The sequence below is a fragment of the Venturia canescens genome, chromosome 4 (assembly GCF_019457755.1).
Source record: "Venturia canescens isolate UGA chromosome 4, ASM1945775v1, whole genome shotgun sequence".
NCBI lineage: Eukaryota > Metazoa > Arthropoda > Insecta > Hymenoptera > Ichneumonidae > Venturia > Venturia canescens.
In genome coordinates, this window is record NC_057424.1 from 8,758,374 (window position 1) to 8,783,371 (window position 24,998).

Below are 24,998 nucleotides of genomic sequence, written 5' to 3' on the forward strand. Positions count from 1 at the left end.
CGATTAACCTTGTCGCGCCGGTGCTCCGTTATACGTGCTATCACCCGCGAAATTCTATCGTTCTGACGCATCAGCGTATCGATCTTTTTCGCGTTTGTTTTCAGCTGCCTCGTCATGTCGACCAGCGGATCATCGTCTGGGGTAAATGGGGATAACGAAGGGACCACCACCGAATCTTCCTCTTTGCTGATGCTTCGTTGATCACTCGCGACGACGTCCATTTTATTTTCATTTTTCTATACACGCACAGACAAACAGGTGGCGCTGTACGACATTTTGCTATAAACCGACGAAACACTTACGCTATAACGATCATTACCGCCGCCTCGACTATTTCTCCAACTTCTCGAGATAGCGAACGAGGACATTGACGCGACATCTGATTACTTTCAACGTCGTTAAAGTCTTTAGTTTCTTGCCGAATCGCGACGATCGTATTCTCGAGAGCTATTTTTGCCTCGGTCATCGTTGCTAGTTGACTCCCCAGAGCCAATCTGAACTCATCTATAATAAGAATGATGGACACCCAAGTAAATATTATTAACCTTCATTGACACACGTTTTTAGTTATTACGGTACTAAATGTACTATTCGACGATAGTGAAATGAACGCGCCCAGATCGTTATAATCATTTACCGAGAGAAGCGATTCGCTGCTGATAAATTTGCGAGAGAGACGATTCGTTTCGAAGTCGTTGTAATTCCGACCAAACGAATCTCGCTGCGGTCGCTACGGTTCCCGCCGGCGGTTGACGAGTCGAATCTCCGGTCGTGGTATTTTTCACAAATTCGACCATGAGGCGAAGTACAAATTGAATTCTGATTTTTACAATTAGGAAGAGACGAAAACGAGGACTCTTTCTACTCTGTCAAAATTTGCACCTTAAATTTTTACCGATCGTACGCCAGTTCCAAAAGCAGAATATACAGTTCCCCAGCTGTGCCTCGATGTTGCTTCAACGACTCGATTCCTCCTATCTCGATCGCAGCTCTGCTCGGATATTTCCACGACGAAAAACTAGACGTATCACTTATTGTAGATGACATCTCTTTTGCCAAATTCGTTGACTCTTTGACTTCTCTTATCAGCGAACTTATTAACAGTCCATTTAGTTTCGGAGACATTTTGTGACGTCACCAACGGGGTTCGCACATTCGATCCCTGTAAAATCTCTATCATCTCTTTACTTTTGACACTTCCCGTTTCGAATGAATGATATACAACTTCGCGTCGTTCCGTATCTGTCTAATATTATAGTTACACATTTTTGGATCAATCTGTACTACATACTTCATTTCTACTTTTTTCTACCCAGTGTCACGTTCTGAGAACACGCTTCGGCAGGTACACAAGTTGGGTATAAAAGCTGGGATTATGGCAATAATCCTCTTAATTAAAATCTTGTATCGTTTTTCCGCAACGATAAATGACAGCCCATGTTAATTGGGTTGGACGCATAGTAGTAATTTCAAAGCAAACACGAAAATTGAATCAGTAATATCGATCCATTATTCTTTATCCTCAAATCATTCACGCTCGTATATAAACACCCTTCTTCTCGCTATGCGAAGCGAATAAAATCATTTAATAAAAAAATTGTACAATGCCGTCAGAATAAGCACCATAATCCGATTTTTTTGTAAGGGTTTCGTGCTGTTTTTTTCTCCTTTTTATTTCGATCAGACCCCGCGTCGTGGGCCACAAGCCTCCCTGGCTACCAGCACGAAATATTTTATGATTTTGTGCCACCCCTTGACAAATAGAAATGAGAAGCAGGTCAGTGCTGCTATCTTTGAAATTTTTACACCCGAGCAAAGTGCAAATAACGCTAGCAAACGTTGCCCGAAATTATGTGAATAAGCTTATTTTTTCAAACCCGCGACAAAAGTTTTGATGAGATATTGATCTTCGATTTATCGAGAAATTCGAGTTAGATTTTGTGAATAATTATATATCTATATATATATATATATTCTGAGAAGCTGTTTTACCGGACCAGAATATCATATTCGCAACGAGCTGCAAAATGCAACAAACCGTCGGATGTCGCTACGATAGTTTGGGCGCATTTCAATTTCGTTGATCCCCGGCGATTCGGTGTACGAGGAAATAGGTGCAAAATAATGGCGGCACCAGCAGCGGCGGTTCAGCGGCGAGTGGCGGCGATCGTATCCGCGAGTGTGGCTTGGTAACGAAGCGCGCACACACGCACGCCGGTGAGACGTAAATAATAACAGATAGTAAAAGAAATAATAGACGGTGGCGGAAAAAAGTGTATATCTGAAATAGGATAAAAACAGCAGGATGGGGGCGTATTTGTCTGAACCGATAACAAAAAAAATGTCGAGCGATGAGCGGGGAAAAAATGTGGCGTTCGGCGCGAGTTCTATGCAGGGTTGGCGGGTTAGCCAGGAGGTAAAAAAACAACATTTTTTAAAACTATTTTGCTCAAGACGCATCCGCAATAAAAATTGTTCGTTATAGTGGAAAAACAAATGATTTTACGATCATTTTCTTGTAGGACGCTCACAATTGTTGCATCGAGTTTGACGAGGATACCTCGTTGTTTGCAGTTTATGATGGACACGGTGGTCACGAAGTTGCCACTTACTGCGCTAAAGAATTGCCCAATTTCATTAAAAACACAGAGGCCTACAAAAGTGGCAATATCAAGCAAGCTCTAATTGATGCCTTTCTTGGATTCGATGCTGAGCTAGCTAAGCCTGAGGTTATTAAAGTGCTCAAAGAAATTGCTGGTACAAGCAACAATGAGGACGATGCTCGCTGGAGTAAGACCAACACCCGAAGCTGCGGAAACAAAAATAACATTGATGATGAAGAAGAGAATGTCAGTGATTTGAGAATGGAAGCTGCCATGCCTTTGGAACAAGTCATGGCGAGGTACTCTCTCTGTCACAAAGAAGGACTAGCCGTTGGCGAAACTACTACCGCCGCTGGTCCGAGCTCTTCCTCCTCGAGTCATTCATGGAACACAAGCGACGAACCAAATGTTAGCAGTACCAGTCAGCCGACAGTTTTGAAGAGAGACAAAGAGAGTATCGAGCAGCCATGCACCGCTTCCAATGGAGAGTCCACCAATGGCCTTTCTGATCCAGATAGCTCGGCTGATGTTCAGAATAAGAGTACAGGTTGCAGCAGTAGTGGCGGAGATGTTGCCCCGGATGATGAAAGCAACAAGGTTTCCAGCAGCCTATCCGAACCATTAGAGAATGGTGATGTTAAAGAAAGCAGTTGCGCCGCATCCTCGTTCCAGTCTCTTTTATGCAAAGAAATTTTTACTCGTCGAAGAGCTGCGCGCATCGCTTTTGATAAACGCAAAAAAATAAATGAGAAAAATGATGGAGGAAGCAAGGAGGGAGTCACAGAAGAGGATGAGGAAGACGACGACGATGATGACGAGGAAGATGACGATGAGACGTTCGACGGCTCGCCAGCGGCTAGGTTTGTTTCAATATATCCAATTTAATCTCCCCATAGGTTGAGAAATTACAACATTCATTTACAATTCTGATACTCATTTGATATTCTACTGAAAAATATGATTAAGTTCGGACTTTGTTGAGTTAAATTATTCTATAGAAGGTACATAATTCAAACAAATATATATTTCGTCAGAAAGTCCTTTTAAAGGTAAGAGTAATTCAAACTGAATATGTGAGGAGAAAAAATATTTATACTTTGTCAGTGAGGAGGATGCCACAGATGAGGTCGAAGATGAGGATGACGACAAGGAGCAAGAGGATACTACTGATGAGGATGAAAACGATAACGAAGATGATGATGAGGAGGAGGAGGACGACGACGGAGACGATGGAGATTTCACAATGGAAATGACCGAGGAGGTACGTATAACTATCTCAGAGTCATATTTTTGGTGCAATACTTGACGGAAGCTGGAAAATAGAAGTAATGAAATGATGATCAAACGCAGCCAGGATCGGATAGTGGCTGCACCGCTGTTGTGGCTATTCTAAATCGACACGAATTGTACGTTGCCAACGCCGGTGATTCTCGATGCGTGTTGTGTCGAGATGGGCAAGCGCTTGAATTGAGTCTAGATCACAAACCGGAGGATGAACCTGAAATGGAACGTATAGTGAAAGCGGGTGGAAAGGTAACAGCCGACGGAAGAGTAAACGGTGGTTTGAATCTATCGAGAGCTCTGGGTGACCACGCGTACAAACAAAATATCACATTACCGCCGGAACAACAAATGATTTCGGCCCTGCCGGACGTTCGACATATCGCCATCGATCTGGAAAGAGACGAATTCATGATTCTCGCATGTGACGGTATATGGAATTTCATGTCCAGCCAGGAAGTAGTTTCGTTCGTTCGTCCGCGTCTCACTAACAGTGATAAACCAAATATATCAAAAATTTGTGAGGAGGTGAGACATTCTTTTTATCTGTTTATTTCTTTTTGCTTCAATTTCGAGTTTTCCCGCTCATAGGAATGCTAACGAAATTCCGTTTTTTTGTCTCTTCTCGAACGTAGCTGTTCGACCATTGCCTCGCGACTGACACCCTGGGCGATGGAACCGGTTGTGACAATATGACGGCGGTAATAGTTCAATTCAATCGTCGAAACGAGTGCAGTCTCGAATCCTCAAAAAAAAGGGCAGCTTCACCGTCATCCAACGTAGTTGAGGCGACCAACGGAAAAGATAAGATAGCGAGCAATTTGACGTGTGAAGAAGGCGCGAGCAAGCGTTCCAAAATTGATATCACTGAATGAGCATCGCGACGTTATAAAAATAACAACAACTAATAATAATAATAATAATAATAATAATAATAATAATAATAATAATAATAATCTTGTAATACGTATGTATATATTTATATCCGCGTAGATCGTAACATCACTCGTAATTCGACACCATTTATTATTTTTATTGTAAACAGCCGTAAGAGAACACAAACATGGTTAAACACTCATTCACACAGACACACACACGGACATACGCACCACCCCTGAGACAGACACGATAATAATAAAATTTATTTTTCAATTGCTGTTTTCGCCAATAATTACGAGTATCGCGCTGTCTTCTCTCGGTTTAATGAATATGGTATTGAAATTTTCAACACCGAATATTGCGAAGAGACATTTATTTTTCAGTCATTATTTCCCGGACTGTTGCAGGCATCCAATTGTTTCATATCTCCAATTATTTATGACGAGGTGTGTGTGTGTGGGTGTGGAGAGGAATGACCTTTAATTTTAGGGCATGAAAACTGCACTGGTCGTCTCGGTGAAATGTCACTTTTCCACAAAGGCAGACTCGTCGATCATATGGTTTATTTCATTCATTCGGTGAATATAAGGTTTCTCAATAATGTAAACTTTTACGTTGTTGACTCAATTCGCAGAAAGATGCTCGATCGTTTCGAGTTGTTGTTCCTCGATTTTTTTCAACGAATCGAAGTGTACCCGTAAACGTTCTAGCTGCATGCTTTTCTCAAGAATGAGTGCTTGCATCTGCTGTTTATGGGATTCTCGCTGTTTCGCTACTGATCGTAACAGATTTCGCGCTCCTATCGTTTTCATTTTTTCCCTCTCTACGTCTTGGCCCAATCCTTCCATTATTCGTATAAAATTGTTGGTGTTTGTTTCAAATTCAGTAATATCTGTAATGACGCGTGCTTTGTGATTCACCTTATAAAGTAAAATTGTTTGGTTTACGTACGGTTACCATGGTCACCAATGTCAAATCCTCGTACTTACTCTCGACAAATTTATCACACTCCGATCTCAATTTATCACTCTGTCTCGCTACTAGTGGATCAACCAGCCGAATCTTGCACATTTCGTCTATGCACAAACCATATTTTGAAAGGGAATCCGTCATGGTTTTGAATTCTGTGTCTTCGAACAGGTTCGCATTCTACTCTTCCGCGCACCAAACAAGAATACGTGTACACGGGTATCGCGCACGTTTGAAAATAAACGTGATTGGATGCGATCGCCGCGTTGGGGGGGGGGGATTGAATTTTATTAGGGAGGTCACTCGGTGTGACAGTCGGATTTTTAAGGTAGTTCTGTACATACACGTGCGAGCTAAAGTTTGGGCTGCGATGTACAAAGAAATCCAATGATTGCTGGCGGCTACACGGTTTTGTCGAAAGCTTGTACACTCTGCCTGCCTTGCACAATCTCATGCATCGATGGATCCTCACGCATATAGAGAGAGGCGCTGTAATCGTGGCAACAACGCCATCCTGCAGTATTACTGTACGTCGAGCGTTAAAATATCTCGTTGTTTTCCAAAATCTTATTTATTTGTTACGAAAAAAGTAAAAAATGTACAAATGGCAACTCAATCGAGAAGGTGGTCGAACATTTTAGAAAAAAGAGCTTTAGCATTATTTTGTATTGAGCCTGTCATTCACCGCACCGTGTGACCGTGTACGCACCGTTGCCATTTCGCGTCAAGTAATAAAATTACCTCCGACTAAACGTGGTCAAAATAAATGTTCATTTTAAAAAATATTCATTTCATCCCACAATAGTACTGCATACATAACTGCGGGTTTTATTTTAAAGTCGTAAGGCATGTTTAGCGTCCGTAATAAAAAATGTAAACAAAGTTCTATCCAGTCACGGTGCGGTTAGGTACACACGCATCACGTATACAAAATTATTCATTATTAATAGCAAATATGTGGAAAACTAAACGTTGAATTGATTTGAAATTTTAGCCGTGGGTCCTCGAAGACTATCTTTACAACATACTTGAATCTCAGCCGATTTCTAAGATTTGAAAAAAACTTTAGAACTAACTGTTTTGCTTCGATTTGAAAACCGAATTTTTGTGTTTAAAAGCGTGAAAATTCTTTAATTCATAATATTTTTGTATAATTTCAGTTGAAGCAATAGCCACTGCTTTGCAGCAAAATCCCACGGAATCGTGGAAACATGGGTTCCTAGTGGGCTGGTGTAACACCCAGTTAACCCGAGACACCGGAGTTAAAAATTCTTTCAGAGTTGAATATCAATAAATGAACCTTCCAAATTTTAAAAGTCCATGTTCTTTCTCTACCGCAACAAAACACGAAAAATCCGCGGCGGCTGTCACACGGGGTGACCCCCGAATCACTATTATCTGTCTCGCTGCGGTCGAATCAGTCGAATGGTCACATCGGGTTACTTTATCGAAATATAAATGTTCCGTTAAGCACTAAACTAATTATCCAAAAGTTAGCTGACAACTATATTTTTATAACTAATATTTTTGACCGGGTAATTGTATACGATTGAGGTCGTCATTGAGACATGTTTGCCATGTTTTGGAAATTGCTACACTAGGGTATTTCTCTCGGACCGCTTACGAGAAACTGTCTCGACGGATTTGCCGCGTAGTGGCGGTGATGAGAAGCTTTGGGAGCCCACACTCTATTTTTGCGGCCGGAGAAGAAAACTCAGAGTTGCAAGAACTCGTATGGGTTCATTACTCCTTGGCGAGTAATCGCGTTATACAAGTAAATATTTTCCCGTGTACAATTTTGTACACGATACACAGTGTGCTATTCGGTTTTTTCTTTCAATAAATTTTGACGTGCGTGTATTAATGCTAATCCTTCGCTTAACGAAAAAACATATTCAAGGAACATGGGTGTACCAGCTTTCTTTCGGTGGCTTAGCCGAAAATATCCTTCGGTTATCGTCGAATGCATCGAACAAAAAGTAAGCATTTTGATTTTTATCTTTTCCAATGCTGTTCGATTTTGATTCTATCGTGTTATTGTTATTCTCTTATCGCTATATTGAATTTTTTAATTAAAACTGCATCTCGAATCAAAGAATAAAAAGTGAGGTTATGTCTGTGTTTATTAAAGATCAAGGTACGAACAAGTACCTTGATTAGAAATTAGATGAGAAATTATTTATTCACATATCTATATTCCACATTTCCACGAAACTGTATGTTGAAATTTGCAAAATAATACTCACTTTCCTCAAATTTTATCATATCATGTGAGTAGTTCCAAATAATGAAATTTGTGTGCGAGTTGTTGAGCGCAAGAATTCTTTTTTATTTGGACAAATGGTTATTTCAAAACCTCTCTGTGTTCTGCTGTTGTTTTTATATTTTCATGTATGATTAGATTGAAATTTGACAAATTACTTGTTGTTAAATAAAAGAAATTTAGATAACAAAATTGTCTTTCAATAATAAAAAATGTAATGTCTTTGATAAACCTATAGCAGAAATTCCACATAATTTTTCAATGTTTGATTGATCTTAAATGTTCTGGGTTCCATTTACAGAAAACAACAACTGATGGAGTCCCTGTGCCCATTAATTCAGCCGACCCGAATCCAAACGGAGTAGAATTTGATAATTTGTATCTCGATATGAATGGCATAATACATCCCTGTACACATCCAGAGGACAAGTAAGGATAATTTCATATTTCCAAGGAAAATTCTTTATTCAATTGGTTCATGATCTAAATTCGTATGCTTACAGGCCTGCACCTAAAAATGAAGACGAAATGATGGAAGCTATATTCGAATGTATCGACAGATTATTTTGTATCGTTAGGCCAAGAAAATTGCTTTACATGGCTATTGATGGTGTTGTAAGTAATAACAATTTATTGTGATAAAATATGCTTGTGTTATCGCTAAAACTTTGTCTCTAGTTCAATTGTATATTTTGGACAAAATATTTTTTGCACAAACAATGTTTTATTATTCATGATACAATCACTATACGCAAACATATTTCCTTGATTGTTTAGTCAAAAAATTACTGTATCTCGTAGGTGTAAGAATGAAATTGAAAAAATGTTTCTTAATAATAAAAATCATTCTCAAATAGAATCACTTTAAAAAAAGTACGATTTTTTCGAAATATTTTTCATATAACGCTCGATTTTATTATTTAAGTTTCTTTGTTCTGGTGTTCTGAAAATGGATAATGTTTTGTACAGGCGCCAAGAGCGAAGATGAATCAGCAACGTTCTCGTCGATTCCGTGCATCGAAAGAGACTAGTGAGAAACTCAGCGAAATGGAGAGAATACGGTCAGAATTAGCTTTGAAAGGAGCATATTTACCACCGGAAAAACCAAAGGGTGAACATTTCGACAGTAATTGCATAACTCCGGTATGTTGACATGTTTCCTTTTGATTTATAGTTTTAAAATTCGAACGAAAAATCATCACTAATATTCGAATAGTTTTCTCAAATGGTTCGTTCGTGAAAACGCTGACTTTTTGTTTGGAAACTTGGTGTATAGTCGTTCCGGCATCTCTTAATTTCTATCGGAAGTAGAATTTTCTGTTAACAAAAGAATTTTATTTTGCAGGGCACACCTTTTATGGCGAGATTATCGGCTTGCTTACATTATTACATTCACGAGCGATTAAACAATGATCCTGGCTGGAGAAACATTAAAGTTATACTTAGTGATGCTAACGTGCCTGGAGAAGGAGAGCACAAAATCATGGATTTTATCCGCAAGCAGCGAGGTAACAATTTTCCAACAATTCTTCAATCACTTGTTATTTCTGTGATTTGATCATAAAATTCAGCTTTTTTGTAGATATCTTGACGTTTTCTCTTTTTGTGTTCAGACGAGTATACAAAAATTCTTATCATTCAAACTTCATTGGTCGTGTTTTATAGCCCAACCCGATCACGATCCAAATACTCAGCATGTTCTATGCGGTGCTGACGCCGATTTGATAATGTTGGGTCTGGCGACTCACGAGCCAAATTTCACGATTATTCGTGAGGAATTCAAGCCAAACAAGCCACGCCCTTGTGACATATGTGGTCAACTAGGTCACGAGATGAAAGATTGTACAGGTTCCGAACCGAATCAGCAGAAGGAAGACGCTGCTTTTGGTTCCGAATGCCAATTCATATTCGTTCGTTTGAACGTTTTACGTGAATATCTCGAGCGGGAATTACAAATGCCGAATTTACCGTTCAAGTACGATTTCGAGCGTGCCATCGACGATTGGGTTTTTATGTGCTTTTTCGTGGGAAATGACTTTTTGCCACATTTACCATCGCTCGAGATTCGCGAAGGAGCTATCGACAGGCTCGTTAATCTCTATAAAAAGACTGTTTATAAAACTGGGGTATGTTCAGTAGTTTTTCTTTTTTTGTCGCCGAAAATATAGAAGCGAAAATAATTTTGAGATGTTTTTTTTATTACAGGGCTTCTTAACTGACAGTGGTGATGTTAATCTTGACAGAGTACAACTCATACTTTCCGACCTCGGTGACGTTGAAGATGAAATCTTCAAGAAACGACAACAGAACGAACTCGCATTCAAACAACGTGAAAAAAATAAGAAACGCAGGATGGAAGCTATCAGTAATTACAAACCGAACTGGACACCTGTCGGCCAATTCGCTCCGACTGTAAGGCTCCATAATATTCAAATGACTATTTGCCATTGTCCAAAATTGCATTAGTCCAAAATATTATTGGATTAGGAATTTCGGCCCTTGGTTATATTCAGAAGAACGTTTAACGAACAAGTGATGTTCATTGAATCACGAAGTGAATGAACATGAAACATGATGTACTTATTTTTTTCACACAGCCACTTGGCCAAGGTAGCAAACCTGTGCAAAATGCACGGCAGGAAGCCTACAAAATGCGAATGCAGGGAAGGGATTACAACACGAATGCAACCGAACAGGCCTTGAAAGGAACAAACGCGAAAACGGCGTTGCAAAGTATGATAGAACCGGAAGTAAGTTTCCAGACCTACAATCAGTGTGCTATATTCTCTTTCAGGCATTTTCCCCAATATCTTTTACAAAGTTTGTTGGAAAAAATGCGACAAAATATCAATGAAATAATGTTATATGTTTTTGGAGAGAAATAGTATTCCTGAAATTCTGGGCTTTTGGAATTTTCGCTTAAAAATTTTCGTCGTTAATGTGTTCATTTAAAATTTTTTTTCCATTTTATCAAGGGTTCCAAGGAGTCTGGTAAAAAACGCAAAGCTCAAGATGAGGCCGCAGAAGAAGAGGATGATCAAGCTCACGATGAAGTTCGATTGTGGGAAGATGGCTTCAAAGATCGATACTACGAATCCAAATTTGATGTCGCGCCCGATAATTTTGCATTCCGGTAAGAAATTGTAATGCTCGTGTCACTTAATGCTCATTTTTGTTCGGAAGTTTGAAAATCAGATTTGGGGATTTGTGTAAAATCATTGTGTTTTTTTGTAGTTCATCTCTTAAGGATTTTTTTCTGATTATATTAAACTGTTCATGCGCACAATTATGAGTCTCTCCTGAGGGAAATTTTACATTTTCCCCGCACATTTTTTTCAGGTTAAAAAGTGTTCTGATGATAACCGTGTTGAAATTTTACACATTTTTTCAGTAATAACGTTGCCTTACAGTACGTTCGTGGATTATGTTGGGTTTTGCGTTATTATTATCAAGGCTGTGCATCCTGGAAATGGTATTTTCCATATCATTATGCACCGTTTGCCAGTGATTTCATAAACATCGGTGGTCTCTCTACGGAGTTTGAAAAGAATACAAAACCAGTGAGTGTCGAAATATTGTCTGAGAAATTGTCGCAATATTTTCATTCCTTCTTCATGTATATTGTAAGTAAATTTTCATTTTTTCATCCTTTCAGTTCCGTCCGCTGGAACAATTGATGGGCGTGTTTCCAGCTGCTAGTAGCAGTCACGTTCCAAAACCCTGGGCGAGCCTGATGAGTGATCCGGTGAGCTACGAATTTTTGGAATATGCTCAATATTTATTCGCTTTTTTTTCCATGAATTTTTAACACCGAGGCTACTCTTGCGGAAACACCATAATTGATGCAGTATTTTATCGTTAATCGTTGTATAAATGTGTTCGTTACTAATAATGAGTGGATCTCGGCTTTTTTCCAATTAGGTTCTCTGGAAGCATTGACTCTTCACATAATTCCACTTCCACTAATTTCAACATTTTCTTAAAAAGTGGTTTTTCATTTTTATTTCAACCCTTCCGTAGATTGAAGCTGAAAAAATCCGTTTCATTTCTGCTCAGTTCAGTCTTGACAATCTGCGGTTTGTTTGGGTATTTAAAACCCATGCAATGTAAAGATTTAAAGTCATAATGATAACGGAGAAAACTTGCTCTATCCGCCATATGACATCAACCACACTAACAATTCCGTTGTTTTTCTTCATAGAAATCACCGATCATCGACTTTTATCCAGAAGACTTCAGGATTGATCTAAACGGCAAGAAATTCGCTTGGCAAGGTGTGGCGCTCCTACCGTTCGTCGATGAAAAAAGGTTATTCAAAGCTTTGGAGCCTTATTACGAGGCCTTGACGGACGCGGAGAGTGAGCATATTTTGCTTCATTGTCACCCTTTTTTATTTTACCTTCATATGTTCCAAAACGAATTCTTTCATTCATCAGAAAAGCGTAACATACGAGGTGACGATCGGTTATACGTTGGCCTCGGGAGCAGTGGTTACAATTTTCTCAAGGGGCTTTACACGAACAAAATCGACATGGAAATCGAGACCGAAATATCGATCGATGGAATGCGAGGCTCTGTTTTGATTGCCGAGGATTGTGTGGGCGACGGAGCCACGTTACCTTCTCCAATCAAAGGAATACCGGTCCGGTGCAACAAAGTTTATTGGTCAGTTGAATAGAATAATAAAAACTAAATCAACGAATGATATTCCTCAGAATAAAGTGGGCGAACTGAATTATGAATAAGCCTAAAAGTCGGATAAAAACACGGTCACGAATGCTATGAATAATTGAGGGTTACTCATTTTTATCAGAATTTCAAATTTATTGAATTCATCAACTGTCTCATAGACCTTGAGTCGACGCGATGTCGGAGTTTGCACTCCTGCAATTCGGTTCAGTCCAACATTTTCTATTTTCACGACACGAAAATTGATATAAATTTTTTTTTTAATTATTATAAAAAATCAATTTTATTTATATTGAAAAACAAAACAAAAATTTAAAGCAAAAACTTTGGAAAAATAAAACAAAAATCGGTTTTCTCGGTGCTCCGAAAACCGCAATTTCCACATCGTCCATCAGGAAGTTAGTTGATCACCAAAGGGACTGATGTTTTCAGACGAAATAATGTAAAACTTATGAAAATGCCATTCACGTTGAACACAATATTTATCATAAATTCTATCTTTCATAGCATACGATACCGTGACCCGAAGTACAATCCAGGCTTCATATTCCCTGCGAAACGATTGAAGGGAGTACGAGAGCCACCGAAAGTTCTCAAGCCTCAGGACTTTGAACAAATGAATCGTAACAACGGCAATCAATGGAGGCCACAGATTGGATTTACACCTTCGAACAAAATTGCTTCGCTCGGTGATGCGGGACATCGCATGCTCGGGTAAAACGATTATTCACTTTTAATTTTGTTTTTTCGTAATCGATGAACAAATGTGAATTGCATCTTGCAAAAATGACATGAATTACAGGCACCACACTAACACGAACAGAGTTCTGCAGCCTTATTCCCACGTGCCACCGCCTCAATCGACATATCCGCATCAAGTTCAGGCTCGGGGTAAGTCGTTTTCCATTCCTAGTACATTTCTCATTAACACGGAATCGTAATTTTTAAGTATTTCATCCATGAATGGGGACAAATTTTAGCTTAAATATTTATTTGGATTTTTTTGTGTCGAGAAAAATGGCGATGAGTTTGGTGCTTTTATTTTGTGCTTCAATAGGCTTGAATATTTTTATAAATTGATGTTCGAGTTAAGAATCTAGAAAAATTGATCAAAACATTTTTGCTTTTGTTCCCGCTGTAATCCCCCGATTAAAAATCTTAAATAATTCACAAAGGCATCTTCATGAGTTTCATGTTTTGGAAAGTGACGAAAAACGCCTCCATCATTATCAGGGCTGTATGGATCTCGTTAATATTAATAAAATGGATATAAATGAGGTTCGACGAGGATTAACACGCTCGTTTATCGATCAACGAGTGGCGAGTCCCCTGAGACGAGTGGAAGCCGGTCCGGTGTTTGTGCATTCATATTTGCGAGGGTGGAAAGAACCAGGGATTGAGATAAAGAGCGAGAGAGGGAGAGAGAGAGAGAGAGAAAAGGGACGAGGAGGGAAGCCGAACGAAATGGAAGAAGAGAAAGAGAGAAAAGGGAGAAACTCACGCAACCCCATAAATCCGTACGTCAGTCAGTCAGTCAGTCAGTCAATCGTTTTCCGGCTCTCATCGAAGACCCCTTTCGCAGAGCTCCATGCCCGTCTCCTTTAGGGCTGGAACGTTGGTAGGGATGAACGAAAGTAAAATTAAAACGCACGCGACTGAATATCAGCGAATCGGGGAGGGAGGCAGGCTCAGAATTGTGGGATCCGAGTCAGACAACATCCGAGTCACGGCTGATATCTTTCACGAGAGTTCTTTAAATCTCTTCTCTTTCTCATTGTTTTCCTTTCCTTTCGGCAGCTTCCCGTTCTCGTAATCACCCTTGAATTGTTTTTCCTTTCGTACTGCACGTCCGTGTCCTCTCTTTCTGCACTCGACGTCTCACTTTTTCGTGGACGATCGTGACCCCGCAAGAATCGACAAAAAGGGCTCTCCCCGAGGGTCGCAAGGCCAGTCGCACCTCCTTTTATTCCACTCTCTCTTCCGCTTCCCCATTTGATCCGACCACTCAAATTATTTATTCATTAATCAAAGATCCAGCAGTTCGGAGCCATTCCCTTTGACGTTTTTATCAGATTTTTTAAGCTCCTGAATATTAAAAATACTTTGAATATCAAAAAAAATCTGCTCTAGTTCTGAAAAGTCGTTAAAATTTTTCTGTTACGTATTTTCGATCAATTCGTCGACAACTTAATCACGAATTTCAACATCCTCAATTCCGGTTTTCCTCTCAATTGTATTTTCGTTCAGTCCTTAAACAACAAGCTTTTTCAAACCCTCTAAGATCCAAGATTTTCGAGTTAACGGCAGAAATAAATTGCACATTAAATTTTGTCCCCTAATTAAAGGAGGCAGGAGATGAAGTTCTACAAATGTTGTTCTTCCCGCGAATACCAACAGCTCCTATATCGTTAAAAAACGAGATTAAAAAGAGCTGAAAGAGAGAGAATCGATTTAAATTTTGATGCGGACGAAGGTAAATAGGAGAGAAATGGAAGCTGCGTGGCATCCAGGGTTAAAAACGACCGGGAGAGAGAGAGAGAAAGGCAGCAAGGGGGCAGGTCGTATAACTGTGCGTACGAGGCCGAAGGAAGGAGGGGGGAAGGTGAATTGTATATAGAGTCGTATTGATGGGGTGGTTACCCGGGGACCGAGGATTTGCTTTGGATTAGCTACGAGGGTAGTTCGTCACGTAGCGCGTGACTCTGGCCGTTTCGTTGTTTGACACGTCGAACGAAAGAGAGAGAAAGATGAGAGCGAGAGGAAGAGAGGGATAAGGGGAGGGGGAGACCGTTTCCCGGGGCTCCGAGAACCGTACGTTTTGCCCAATTATAAAACAAACTCGGTGCACGCCGTAATTATCCAATTAGTGTGGATGTGCTCCGTTCGACGAGCGAAGCCTCCCACGCCCCGTCGACTCGACTCTTCCATCGAAATATATATTCATATATATCTATAGATTTATGGATATGTATGTATTTATGTATACACGTATTTTCTCCCTCTAACCCTCGAAACGTCGCGACGTCATGCGAAAACAAACCAGGAGAATTCGTTCTTCTCCACGTCAACAGCAAATTGGAATCAAATTGATCGTTCCTGTCTTTTCAAAAGAGGGATCACCGTCTTTCGAACCCTCTCCATCCCGATAATGGAGAATCATTTTTTTCCTACTGTTCGAATTTTAAAGCTTCGATGCTGATTAAATAATCTCTCGTTGGGAGGTTGAAAATATTGCATTTTCAACGGTTTTTCTTCCTCCCGACGTGGTTTTTGTTGCTTCAACGGATTATTTCTTTCGATTCGAAATCTCAAGACATTTACGACTGAAATGGGATCTCAGCCTCGGTCGGCGCGCTCCATTTGATCCGATTCGAAAAATCACTTTTGTGCAGTTGCACTAGATCTGAGGATTTCACGTTTTTCAACGTGTAAAATTTCGATATTTTCCTAACGGCTTCGGGAATTTCGCTCTTAACCGAAAACAAGTTTTGCGAGATCGGGAATAATTATATTTTATTGTAAAGCAATTGACGCAGCGAGAGAGAAAGCAAAACTACGGGGCATCGTTACCGAAAGCTGTCGTACAAAATCTCGCGAGCTCTTCGCTTTTCGTAATATTTCGAACGAGATTGCGAGCACATGAAAACTAAACGTTACTCTCGTTCCGGCGCATATTTCGAGCGATGGAAGGGGGCGTGGGTGGCACCAGGCTGCAATTGTTTCGACGAGGTTGCAGGGCGTGTGTGATTGATATATCGCGGGGAGTTAAACGTCAAGTGCAGAACTGTCAGTCCGTGGTTTTGGGACCCTTATTCGTGCGAGGGCTCCAAATCGCGTATTACGGTCCAAAACGAGAGACAGAGAGTTGAACGAAACTCCGAAACACGACTGCCGGCGACCGAGTGGCTCTTCCCTTTTTATTGTCACTCGAGCTTCTTCGATATAACAATTTAATGGATAGGCTGCAGTAAGATTATAGCATCTGTAGGGAATAGCACTTTTTTCCTGCGATAAAGAGGAAAGTATAACAAAAATTAGCAACGGTCAAAATTATTCTACAGATTTATAGAAAATCTCTTTCTCGATGAATCCGAATGTTGCTCCAATTATTTTCAAAACGCTGATTCTTCAGACAGCTAAAATCAGTGCGGTTAAAATAGTTCGGCTGTTCTGTGATTAGTCAAATTTGCAACTACTCTATGTTGATTAATTTGAAGTCTAAATTATTAATAGAATTAATAAACACTTACATTGAGAATGTTTTTATCGCAAAGATGTGATAAAATGTTTTAAAAATATCATAAAAGATAAAATTTATACTTCAACTTGACTAGTCGATGATTGAGTCGTTACCGATGACACTTGAAATTCACATAATTCAGGGAACATTTTTATCGTGCGAAAGAAAGTTTGCATCGGTGTAATGGCACCGAGAAAAAGGATTGGTAAATTCATAAAAAAAAAGCGAAGCCACTAGACGAATGAGAGCACGCGAGTCAGTCTCAAAAATAAATTTGACGAAATTCGACGCGTAAAAAACTAAAGTTTTTTCATCTTTTCTTTCTTAAAAGCCCCGTGAGGTAATATTTTTTTTTAAGGAACGAAATCTGTGATAAATTTTCTTCGCGATATAAACTTTTCCGAAGCTCCAACACCGTGCAATTATTTCACGATTGATATTACTGCGAGTTCTCCCATAGGATACCGCGTTAAAAACTCAAAATTGTAAGTGAAATAATTCCAAATTTGGCCCGCAAGAGGCCCCGGAACTGTACTTATCCTTGTGAGGGGTCCTGAAACTATCATTTACCGCAAAAAAGTGGACCCTCGCCGTGCTTTATCGAATGGCCGAACTACTTTAAGATTCTCAGCCAAAGTTTAATCATAAAAAATTCCAACAGAATTTTTTTTCCACGAAACGAACGACGAATGTCGTAAGAATCGAGTGAGCCAATACACCGCGATGAGGAAAGCTCCTTCTTGCTGGTCCTTCGTAACGAGAAAACGTCGCAGAAAATAGGAGACGAGAATTGAAGCACAGAAGAAGAGTTAGAAACACAAAGAAGAAAGATTATTAGTAAAGGACATCGATGAAATTCCATTGGTAGATTAAACCGCATTCATCGCTGTAATATCCGTCGGGATGACAGGTGGAGACCCTCGTTAGACAAATTATACTTCGTTCTCTTGGCTCCCCACGTCGAATGTAACAGGGCCCCATTATATCTGTATACAAAGGTTTGTGTGCTCGCGTGTGTTGGTCGGTTTATGGGTCTTTTTGGAGGTAAATGTGTGCACGAGCAGGAGCGACACGGAGAATAGGACGAACGAGGAACGAAGCACGGCAGCGCGTTCTCTGCGACAGCAGTGAACTCCGGGGCTCGTTCGGGACGAGCTTCGAGTGGACTGCAAACACTCAAGACTCCTGGCACGAGGGGGGTTTGTACCAGGCGAAAGACGAGACTTTGGTGCCCATCGTGCGCGCTCTGCTCGAGCTACCGATGCGTGCGGTAGCTCTTGGCTCAAGCAAACTGTCAGAGACCCTCCGGTCATGTTCCTCTCGGACTTTTATCCCAATACGAGCCTCCATTCATCCCATATATATGTTATGTGTGAATATATACATTCAATGCAAATGGTATTTACTGATAAAGTAAAGCCGTTCGGCCTTCCGGCAATACCGAATGGAATTCGTATCTTGTTGACACAGTTATCCAGCGTTCAATCGTTATAATCATCCTCGCTTTGGTAATACGGTAGTTCCTCCCTAAAATCTCGCTCTCTCCCTCTCTCAACCACTCGTCTTACCTACTGTTGACTCGTTACGTAATCAAATAGCCGAAAAAACGCGTCAATGCTCGGATTCGAGTGAGCTCGCTCCTCACTCCTAACTCAAAACAAATTCCTGGGCCCTCGAAAGCCCAAGAATATGCTGCTCGGGGTTTTGTTCTGAGGTAAACGTCAGAGGTTCACTCGCAGTGAGTTTCTCATTTAATTGGCTGGGCCCAATCGAATCTAAAAAGTCTCGACGAATGGGCGTCCTTTTCTGAACGTATCCATCGAATAATATCATTTTTGGGGTTGGAATGACACTTGATCGATGTCCAGCGAGCAGGTTACCGGTCCAACTCGTTGCCGTTACCAAAGCACGCTTGTCGAGCACCGTTTCAACGATTCGTCAAAAAATATTCGTAAACTCGAGGAAATCCACAATCGAAATATGACGCTTCGCGAGGTTTCATTTCGATCGAGTTTTCAGTTAATTTAATCGATCAATCCAATGTAATATTGAGGAAAGTTCGACGAGCTACTCGGCGTTTGACCGAAGCGTTTGATCAAAGCAAATGAAATTTGGAGGGAAGTTTAAAAAGTTGAATTCCATGGAATTTTATTACGGTACGTTTCGAGGGCCGGGCCTTTTAAGTTGTCTAATAAAACACGTACGTTGTGAGTTGTCTCACCTTGTACGAGAGAAATCTCGCATTTTTTTCGAGCACTAGTGTCACAAACGTTTCACACAGTACGAGACCGGTTGCACTTGATGTTGCACAAGAGCGCACAGAGTGTGTGCCGTGCATCCCTTGTTTTTCCTTTTTTTCCTTGTTTCGTGCTTTTTTCAACGTTTTTTTCCTCGAGAGGAGGGAAAATCGATGCCTTGACGAGGCCAGCGAGGGGTACGTGTCCGCGTACCCCTCAGCCGACGGGGCGCGTCTTCGCTAATGAGGCACGGTGTAATTAGTGAGACTGTCTCGTGCCTCTGGCTCGAGCCGCTCCGGCCAAAGAGAAGGTCTTTCTCTCCCTCGCTTTTCCTCTGTCCTTGCGCGAGCGCGAACCCTTCACTCCGCCCTTTTTCTCCTTGAAAACGATACTCCCCCTCTGACATATCTTCCGATGGATGTTCTTGGTCATGTTCGCGGGCGCAAGATTTGCTAAATTGCGTGAAAACGAATATTACAACACTTCAAAACGGGGGGGATTAGCTTTGGATCGGGAATATTGAAATTTGAATGAATTTTCAAACGAGAAAAATGTCTCTTTCACTTCCGGTGGGATGAAGCGATGAATTTTTTTCAAGCGATCGTTTCGTCGTTCATTTTATGCAGATCGAAGTCACAAGTGCATTCCTTCGGTTTTGTGCCGAGCTCAGAATACATTCGAGGTGAAAACTCTTTCGGATTTGTACGAATTTAATTTAGTTCGTTTCAACTGTTCGCGATGACAGATTCGCCCATTCCCTGCGCCAATAGTTTGTCTTTGAGTTGGCCATTTCGTGTAGTCAGCTGTGCTGAACAATGCGATGCTAAAAGAGCTCCATCGAGACGCGATCCCCGGTCGTCCTTGGAGCGTAAATTTTGACTCGTCGCCTCTCCTCGTTTCGAGTCTCGGGGCGCGCTGCATGCCTGCCGTAGGTGGGCTCGGTGCATTGGCATTGGCGTAAGAATGACGAGTGGGCGAAATGAAAGAGTGATTCCGGTACTTGGAGACAGAAGAGTCCGGTATGACTCTCGATCGAGTTGTACCAAAAGGGGGCACACAACTCTACCACCCTTCCAGGAAATCCTGAGTAGTAAATACACCGTACACATCACGTATATATTTCTGTATGTACAAGGGTCGATTCGAGGACTTTTCAAAGTATATGGAGCAAATCATTTTTATCGTATGACAAATTTGGAGTATTGAAAATCCATATTTGAATCAGTGACCTTGTCGCACTGCTTGCTCCTTCGACATTTCTCTGAAAACTTGGGATCGACAAAAAACACTCGAATCTTTTTATTCAGTTATGATGGTCCCGCGCACCGTTAAGTTTCTTTAAGGTATTCTTTTCGCATGACCGTATTATTTGGTGGCGCAAATTGGGGCACTCGAAAACTCGACTGATCCTTAACCTCTGAGAAGTTACGGTTGTATAGGAAATTATAGGGATTTTCACTCCCTGATTAAAGATATAATCATTTTGAATTAATGTCAGAGTTATTCATTTTAAATTGTAAATACATTTTTTCAAATACATCTTTTGGCGAATGAAATTACAAGCCACTCCTTAATCGGGGATCCATCACTGAGCGAACCCCAAATTTCCTTCATCCCTGACAAAAATAATCTAGTTTTTTTTTTTTAAAAAAACGAATCAGAGAACGCAAAGGGAAATGGATCAAGAAAAAGTTATTAATAAAAAGATAGAAAGCTGTGACAGGAATGGCCCAAGCCAAGAAGAATCTTTAATGGATATTCAATCTTTATTGTAATGTATCTTTATTACTAGTAAGACAATCGTCTCGATTTTTTTCCCAGACCTTCGTTATATACTTCATTGTTATATTGTGTACGTTTTTCATATATAAACTTCGTAAGAAGCGTTCATTCGTTATATGGAAAGATTGACGATTTTTTACGCATAGTCCTCAAAACCCTGTGTATTTTTCTTCATATTTAGAGACGTTTATCTAAATAACGAATAAGACGAACTCCTTAAAATTTGATATGCGTATGAGTCGACTACCCTTTTAACTCTGTGTAAATTTCAAGACTTTCTTAAGAAAATCGTTTCGTGCATGAACTACTTTAAACATTCGGTAATCTTTTATCGACGCTATGGATTCCTCAAATTTGTTTCTATCTGTGAGACAGTTTCTATCAGGAATTTAGAATTATTCAGTACGTGAATTATTGAATGGAAATGTGGTGATGGAATCTCCGTAAGCTCCCGTATGAATTTAACGATTTTTGTAGTTTTAATGCTTTATTAAAGTTTAATAAGCTCATCCGAAATTCCACAAATTTATTCGCATGCGCTTTTGCTCTACTGTTATTTGTAATCAGTTATTTGTAGAATATTCGGGTTCGTGAAAGGAATACCTTAAATATTCAAGTTATTCCTCATCGAAGATTCGGCATATTGACATCTACGATTTTTGAGCATTGTTCGAGCATTTTTTGACGCTTTTTATTCCTCATCGTAGCGAAGCTCGTGCATAACAAAGTTTGTCAGAACAATTGTAGAAAAATGTTGACTACAAATTTGATGGGCGCGCGCAGTGTTTTGATTCTCTTCCAGTTTTTCCATTGCTTCTATAACTCGTCGTCGATTTTCCTGTCTCTTACCTTGTTTTCGTATCTCAAAGTGCTAGAATCATTCGCAAGGTACTTGCGTGCTCGTGCGAGGGAAAAACGAGAGAGAAACGTTGGTCGATTCCAATGACAATGAAAGGCGGCAGATATATGTGCTCGGCGCGTGGACACGTCGAGCTTTCGACGAGGGCGTGAAATGTATATGGACCGTTGGTATAATACGTCGACGTGTACTGTATGGCGAATTCGCGCGAGCGATTTAAAGTACAATGCGACTCAATGCCGAGGAAATTAGCGACGACGTTCTGTCGGTGACGCCTGTGTCATCGCACCCCATCGTATTTCTTGTCACGTACACCCAGGAGCCTCGATAACAAAAGGGCGCAGTGTAACATCTCCCCACTCGCAAATTCATGCGGTTCGGATCTTTTCATCGTCCTCTCGCGATCGAATTACAGTTTTAATCGATTGATTACCGATAACTCTCCGATCGATTATCGAAAACTGATACTGCGGTCGTGAGATTTTCATCGTACGAGCAAAAACCAAAAATCTTTAGAGTAGTTCGGCCGTTCAATAAAGTAGGGAGAACTCACAGTAATATCGCAGGAATTTCGTCAAATTTATTTTTGAGACTTACTCACGTGCTCTCATTCGTCTGGTAGCTTCGCTTTTTTTAATTAATTGACCACTCCTTTTTCTCGGTGGCATTACACCGATGTAAACTTTCTTTCGCACGATAAAAATGTTCCCTCGGTTATGTGTATTTCAAGTGTCATCGGTACCGAGTCAATCATTAACTAGTCAAGTTGGAGCATAAATTTGATCTTTTATGATATTTTTAAAGCATTTTATAACATTATTGTGATGAAAATATTCTCAATGTGGGTATTTATTAATTTTATTAATAATTTAGACTCGAATTTAATCAACATAAAGTAATTTCAAACTTAGCTAGTCGTAGAACGACCGAACTACTTTAAGGGCGCCTCAGATCATCGTTCCTTCTCTGCTCAAATTATCTTTGTTTATCCTCAGACAAAATGCCAATTGTCAAAAAAACAATCGTCAATCGATGTGGACCGGCTCCACTCTTCGCGCAGAAAAGCGCGAATAAAATTTTGCAGCGATTCGACACATTCTCATGATCCTCCGAACAGACAGTATTTCTGTTGCATAAAAAGAGAAGGAAAAGGAGCATGAAAAAACACGAATCACAACTCGTTTCGAGATTCGCCAAGCACTCTTCGACGCCGGTCAAGGGCCTTCTTTATCGCTGCCGTGGCCAACTCGTACCCCATAAATTTGTTCACATATCCACATACATACATACACGAAACCTTGTATTCCCGTGCGCATATATTTCGAGTACTCCGCCGCGGCTTGGAACTCGAACCTCGTGCCTTACTCGCATGAATCGACTACTAACGTTATTCAAAATTTGTCTATCCTCGATTTTCACCACTCGCGCGAGGAACGTACCTCGCATTCAATGCCCTTCCCATAAATGCCTCGTATGTCCAAAGTAGGTTGAGTATATGAATTTACTGTTAATATATATTCATATTACATCAAATAATTTACACATTCACGGCAGTTGAGTGAAGCGTATATTTCAAACTCGCGATTACACCTGAAGAAACCAATATATTTATAGACCCTGATGCATGAATATTCGGAAACGGATTCAAAGTTGTGTAGACGCCAAAAAAGGTGACTTTTATAAGAGTAACAACCATTTTTTCATCTCAACAGTTAGTTTTGTTGAATAAGTCAAAAGAGTTGGGAAATGTGACAACGATCGTGTGTATTCGACTAAATAATTGACGTTTTGAACGAAATTTTTTCTCAGTCGGTTTTACTCGAAGGAAGCATTTGAAATTGTTGTTTAGAGGTCCTCGATCATTTTGTAATATTGGACAGAATCGAACGCTCTAGAAGAAAAATGTTGCCAAAACATTTTTAATTCAACCGATCGAGGGTTATCGACTGAAAGTCGAAATTATACACGGAGAGAAAATTCCAGTAAAAACTACCAAGTTGCCATAGAAGTAATATTTATTAATTCTTACGAACATACATGGTAGTTTTTTGTGAAACGAGAATTCGATGAAAATTGATGTGTGATGCTAAAACAAAAACAAAAATGGTACGAGCGCGAATAAAATTCTGCTATGTATGATAGTAAATTTCTAAACACTTTGGTCGTCGATGCTTGTGCTGGAGCTCCTCAAATTTGACTACGTTCAACTGTAAATTCCGATTGTGAAAATAATACTAACCACAGCAAAGGCATTATAATAATTCTACTTTACCGTTCGTCATCGAGTATTGAACATAAATTTCACAATTTTTCCTCGGTGGTCTCCTTATAATTGAATTGACTTGGAAATTACGATGTTTTTGGTAAAAACCTCCAAAACGGGCGATATAGAAAGGTGTCTTAGTAATTTTTACAGTTTGTTTCTGTCCGTGTAAATATTCAAGCACGAATGAAATTTCGCCGTGTACTTTCGTCATAATTCTTACTATTTTTTTCTCTTCGTGGACAAATTTTATTTTTCCGATCGTTGTGCGGCGAAACTGTTGGCTCCGTGGCTCATGTTTATAGGACGTTTTTACAAAGGAGCTCATTTCCAGGAGGAAGATTCTCATAAATTGGTTATTAAGGTGGTCGAATCGTAACGGAATTCGTTGCATTAAATTTCAACGCTATCTCCTCAGGACTATTTTTTTCCCGCGTCGAATCAGTTTCGTCCGTAAATATTCCAAATGGCAAAAAAATGATGTGAGCCCTTCAAATATTTGTCCTGAAATCGTGATATTTTGTTGATTATCGCAGACTCAACCAAGTCCCATTGAGGATTGAGAAGCGTTGAACGAGCTCGCACACGCATACGGGGAAATAAATATCGTCGAGAATATAGGTAGTCGGAGACAAATTTTAGGTAGAGAAAGATTACGACGAGGGGGTGGCGAAGATCGAGTGAATGGAGGAGAGCGTGAATAGCCCCCGTTTAGAGAGAACGCAATTTATCTACCTGCCCGAGTGGCGAGGCCGACGTCGACGATCGCGACGCGGCCATAATCAGAGCGGACTCTTTTACTTCCACTTTTGGCCCTACGGGCTCTTTAACCACCGCTTTCCTCCTTTTTCTCTCGTTTTGTGTTCGTCGGCTTACCTCTCTTGTGTAGTAGCTTAAGCCACTCGACGTACTTGCTCTTGCATGCGTACACGC

General features: G+C 40.3%; 4 protein-coding genes and 1 long non-coding RNA gene across 5 annotated transcripts in view; 3 read left to right on the forward strand and 2 right to left on the reverse strand.

The window, feature by feature from the left end:
• Nucleotides 1-193: 193 nt before the first annotated feature.
• Nucleotides 194-870, reverse strand: LOC122409097 (uncharacterized). Its single transcript, XM_043416350.1, has 2 exons — nucleotides 638-870; nucleotides 194-504 (listed from the first exon to the last, which is right to left on the reverse strand). The coding sequence occupies exons 1-2, from the start codon at nucleotides 795-797 to the stop codon at nucleotides 299-301; spliced, it is 366 nt and encodes a 121-aa protein (XP_043272285.1). The 5' UTR covers nucleotides 798-870; the 3' UTR covers nucleotides 194-298.
• Nucleotides 871-1,994: 1,124 nt separating this feature from the next.
• Nucleotides 1,995-5,036, forward strand: LOC122409090 (protein phosphatase 1G). The gene is made up of 5 exons (XM_043416339.1): nucleotides 1,995-2,416; nucleotides 2,523-3,463; nucleotides 3,708-3,864; nucleotides 3,954-4,412; nucleotides 4,520-5,036. The coding sequence occupies exons 1-5, from the start codon at nucleotides 2,306-2,308 to the stop codon at nucleotides 4,757-4,759; spliced, it is 1,908 nt and encodes a 635-aa protein (XP_043272274.1). The 5' UTR covers nucleotides 1,995-2,305; the 3' UTR covers nucleotides 4,760-5,036.
• A 270-nt stretch (nucleotides 5,037-5,306) lies between these two features.
• Nucleotides 5,307-6,056, reverse strand: IFT20 (intraflagellar transport 20). Its single transcript, XM_043416349.1, has 2 exons — nucleotides 5,753-6,056; nucleotides 5,307-5,655 (listed from the first exon to the last, which is right to left on the reverse strand). The coding sequence occupies exons 1-2, from the start codon at nucleotides 5,874-5,876 to the stop codon at nucleotides 5,387-5,389; spliced, it is 393 nt and encodes a 130-aa protein (XP_043272284.1). The 5' UTR covers nucleotides 5,877-6,056; the 3' UTR covers nucleotides 5,307-5,386.
• On the forward strand, nucleotides 6,013-7,043 carry LOC122409100 (uncharacterized). The gene is made up of 2 exons (XR_006260603.1): nucleotides 6,013-6,259; nucleotides 6,893-7,043. It is a non-coding gene; the product is annotated as an uncharacterized lncRNA (long non-coding RNA).
• Nucleotides 7,044-7,469: 426 nt separating this feature from the next.
• Nucleotides 7,470-24,998, forward strand: part of Rat1 (5'-3' exoribonuclease 2 Rat1) — a 39,406-nt gene continuing 21,877 nt past the window's right edge. Inside the window, exons 1-15 of the mRNA XM_043416752.1 lie at nucleotides 7,470-7,711; nucleotides 8,297-8,424; nucleotides 8,499-8,610; nucleotides 8,965-9,138; nucleotides 9,341-9,503; nucleotides 9,661-10,121; nucleotides 10,201-10,407; nucleotides 10,593-10,745; nucleotides 10,971-11,128; nucleotides 11,387-11,555; nucleotides 11,651-11,740; nucleotides 12,197-12,353; nucleotides 12,432-12,660; nucleotides 13,192-13,398; nucleotides 13,487-13,575. Coding sequence (XP_043272687.1) covers nucleotides 7,637-7,711; nucleotides 8,297-8,424; nucleotides 8,499-8,610; nucleotides 8,965-9,138; nucleotides 9,341-9,503; nucleotides 9,661-10,121; nucleotides 10,201-10,407; nucleotides 10,593-10,745; nucleotides 10,971-11,128; nucleotides 11,387-11,555; nucleotides 11,651-11,740; nucleotides 12,197-12,353; nucleotides 12,432-12,660; nucleotides 13,192-13,398; nucleotides 13,487-13,575 — 2,572 coding nt within the window. The 5' untranslated portion in view covers nucleotides 7,470-7,636. The remainder of the gene's footprint in view (nucleotides 7,712-8,296; nucleotides 8,425-8,498; nucleotides 8,611-8,964; nucleotides 9,139-9,340; nucleotides 9,504-9,660; nucleotides 10,122-10,200; nucleotides 10,408-10,592; nucleotides 10,746-10,970; nucleotides 11,129-11,386; nucleotides 11,556-11,650; nucleotides 11,741-12,196; nucleotides 12,354-12,431; nucleotides 12,661-13,191; nucleotides 13,399-13,486; nucleotides 13,576-24,998) is intronic.